Source organism: Anneissia japonica, unplaced genomic scaffold, assembly GCF_011630105.1.
Source record: "Anneissia japonica isolate Jap-2015-1 unplaced genomic scaffold, ASM1163010v1 scaffold287960_len3192837_cov198, whole genome shotgun sequence".
NCBI lineage: Eukaryota > Metazoa > Echinodermata > Crinoidea > Comatulida > Comatulidae > Anneissia > Anneissia japonica.
In genome coordinates this window covers 1,120,040-1,123,239 of record NW_022712725.1, presented here as the reverse complement: position 1 = coordinate 1,123,239, position 3,200 = coordinate 1,120,040, and the positions used below count along the sequence as shown (strand labels likewise).

General features: G+C 35.5%; 1 protein-coding gene across 1 annotated transcript in view; it reads right to left on the bottom strand.

Moving 5' to 3' along the window:
- LOC117107979 (protein OS-9-like) overlaps window positions 1-3,200 on the bottom strand; it is a 25,737-nt gene that overhangs the window by 12,265 nt on the left and 10,272 nt on the right. The window contains exons 5-9 of the mRNA XM_033249791.1: window positions 3,094-3,135; window positions 2,189-2,311; window positions 1,660-1,959; window positions 1,242-1,567; window positions 962-1,006 (exon numbers count right to left, since the gene is read on the bottom strand). Coding sequence (XP_033105682.1) covers window positions 962-1,006; window positions 1,242-1,567; window positions 1,660-1,959; window positions 2,189-2,311; window positions 3,094-3,135 — 836 coding nt within the window. The remainder of the gene's footprint in view (window positions 1-961; window positions 1,007-1,241; window positions 1,568-1,659; window positions 1,960-2,188; window positions 2,312-3,093; window positions 3,136-3,200) is intronic.

The window sequence follows — 3,200 nt, the reverse complement described above, 5'->3', positions numbered from 1 at the left end:
CTTGTTTTCGCAAAATAAATTGATGCAATTTGCTATTATAGGCCTAATCAATATATTCCTCATCAACCGATATAACCTTAAACATTCTTGGAATTGACATAACATTACTGATGTCGTACACACCCTTCAGAGGCTCTCTTTGCAAGCACATCTAACATCTAAGGAAAGAAGAGCTTAGATTGGTACCAGATAAAATAATTTTGTTATCAACATTACATTATGCTAATTTTCATCTTTGTAAGCGCATAAGACAGCGCAAATTATTTCTGTGACAGTCTTTTGAAGTGTGTAAAGTTCCATTTTATCCCATACATAGCCAAAATATTGGGGGGTATGATACAATGGACCATCCCCCCCTTGTCAAATATTGGGGGGATATATCCCCCATTCCCGGGATCTACGCCTATGACCATAATATCCACGCTGGTTTCAATGGCATGCTCGCCCATTGTCTCTGTGGTGGAATAAGTTTTCTCAGTTGACACAGGCCCAGTTGACACAATAGGCTTGCATGCATTTTAAAGAACCAAGTTTGAGTAGGGGCCACCTGGTGTACAAGTCCACACAGTCAGTCCCCTGTGGTGTATCGACAAAAACTGCTAGTAGTGGATTTTCCAAGTGACCGCACAGACACGAAATGAGCCTTATACGATAAGGATGTTACTGTATGGGCTACTGTCCTTGCTTCGAGCGCTATCAGTGTTCACAACACTGGGGCTATAGAAATTAATGCTACCAAAATGACCAAGTATAATGGTATATTTCCTGCCCATGGGAGAGCTGTTGTCATGGTGTTTTGATAGTTTGTTTATCAACGTTTGTATGGGAAGTAGACCCCAACGGGTTATCCATGCAAGTGTTTTTGTTTTATGCACCTTTTGAATTGATTTTTTATTACTTCCAAATAAATTCAAATCAAATGTGACAAACACATATCTATGTTGATATCCATGATACTTACAGAATCCTCTACATTAAAAGCCTTTTGTGCTTCTTCATTTGTTATCTGGAAATAAATACAAGACAACTTTAGGTAAAGGTAGGTGAATAACCCATAACTCGCAGCATTGTCCTGAATTGCGTATCTAGTATCTTTATATTAATATGTTTTTCAAATATATACTTTTACTGTCTTATTTTAAACAAATATGTCTCTAGTAAGTTAATGTTCATACACTTATATGACTGCATACAACTGCTACTTGAAATAAAAATGCTAATTATTATTTGAATGTACGTACATCTTCAAATTCCATAGACAGTCTATCCAAATTCTCATAAGCTTTCTTGACTTGGTTGCCAAGTTTTAGCAGACGGCTTGCCTCCTCCTCCGATTCTGCGGCATCTACTACCTCATCCTGGAACTTCTTTAAGTACTTGTAAAACTGCTTGGTTTCTGAACTTTGCGGTAGCTTGGCATCTTTGGATTTCTTGTGTAGCTCTTCAAGTGCCTCTTCCTCTTCGTCTGCTGTTTCTGGTAGGTTTCGGTTGACGGATGCGAGTAGCTTATTGAATTGCTTCACCAGTTGTCTTTCCTCTTCATCCATATCATCTTCATCCTCAATTCCTGAGGGGAAAACAATCATACAGGGTATGTTGCACTGCTTACTTGTTTGTTATCAAATTGGACTAATTTAGTTTTCAATTGATTCGACTAACCTATTACTTCATCCAAGGCCTTCACGCTGTTTAATACAGATCCCATGGCAGCACCGACCATTTTCTGCAAGTCCTTCGGTTGAAATTTCAGTATTTCTTTTAACACTTGTTCAACTTCTTTATCAACAACGGGATTATCTGTGCCGATATCTGCTTCATCGTCATCTTCTTCGTCGACCGTGTCAGCAGTGCCTTCAGAACTGGGCTCAACAGTAGCCTTGTGGGCATTAGCAGCGAAAGGTTGCTGATCTTTAAGAATCTGCATAATCATCTCTTGTTCATTTTGCATCATTTCAAGCTCTGAAAATAAAAAGTTTTTACCATACCAACTGCTTATATTCTCATCAGTTTTATATATATTTATATTATGCATACATCTTTTAATGTTTATGATTTCATAACACTTTTGGCAGTCCAAAGGTAATGGGCACCCTGATTTTGTAAAAGTGTTGTTTATTATAAAAAACTGTGTTTCATCTAGATAACTGAACAAAACAGTTATTTTATGTATCCCAATTTGGTACGCTACCTTTCTCAGCGGCCTTCTTTTGATTTTCGTAGACCTCAACCAAATGTTGAGCTTTATGAATTTTACTCAGTCTTTCTTTTTCTTGACGTTCCCTCAAAGCTTCTTTTTGCTCCCTCAATTTTTCTGAAAAAAATCAAACAATTGAGAAACCAATAGTAAGGCCAAAAAATAGCCTGACTAGCACACAAATGCTCTTTTTCAAAACCAAAACAGAACCCAAAATATTTGCATGATGTTTCATAGGCCATTTTTCAAGCTTTAAATTTGATAACTTAATGTTATCAAAGAAAATGCATGGGGCGAGCTATGACTGGCAATGAATCCTAAAAGAAGGCCTAGGCCATTATGTAAAAAAAAGACATAAATAAATAAAAAAATTGGTGACTGATCAACCCTGATCTTCAAATTCCATTGACAAACATTAACAAATGCCATGATTAAATTGGTAAACTGTGCATAGATAATGTGTGTTCTGAACAAGGAGTTGTTTGGGTCCCAGGTTCACCTATGTCAATAATGCTCTAAAAGTGTTTTAGCCCTGTCTACAAATTTATTTGACAAAAACATGTGACATGCCTATGGTCATGATGACATCACATCATGACTATATATGGTCTTACAATAGTTTTCTGTCAAACAGAATTTGATAATTTGGACAGAGCCTTAGACCAAATGATTATCACATTTTCATTCATGTATATTTATCTCAAGGAATCATTAAAATATTTAATTATTTTTCTCTAATTGTAATTCTCAAAATTGATGAAGATGATGTATCAAGATAATGCAGTGGGGATACTAGCAGGATAACTTATCGTTTTAACTCTTTTATCAAAGATATGTGATTTTTATGTGTTATTACCAAATATATATAGAAAAAATTATTTTAAAATGTAAATATATACCTTCTAGATATTGCCTTCTTTCTTCTCTAGCAGCTTCTTCTTCTGCAAGAAATACATGTTTTAATAAACACTTAATATTATAACAATAAGTTCCACTTATCATATAG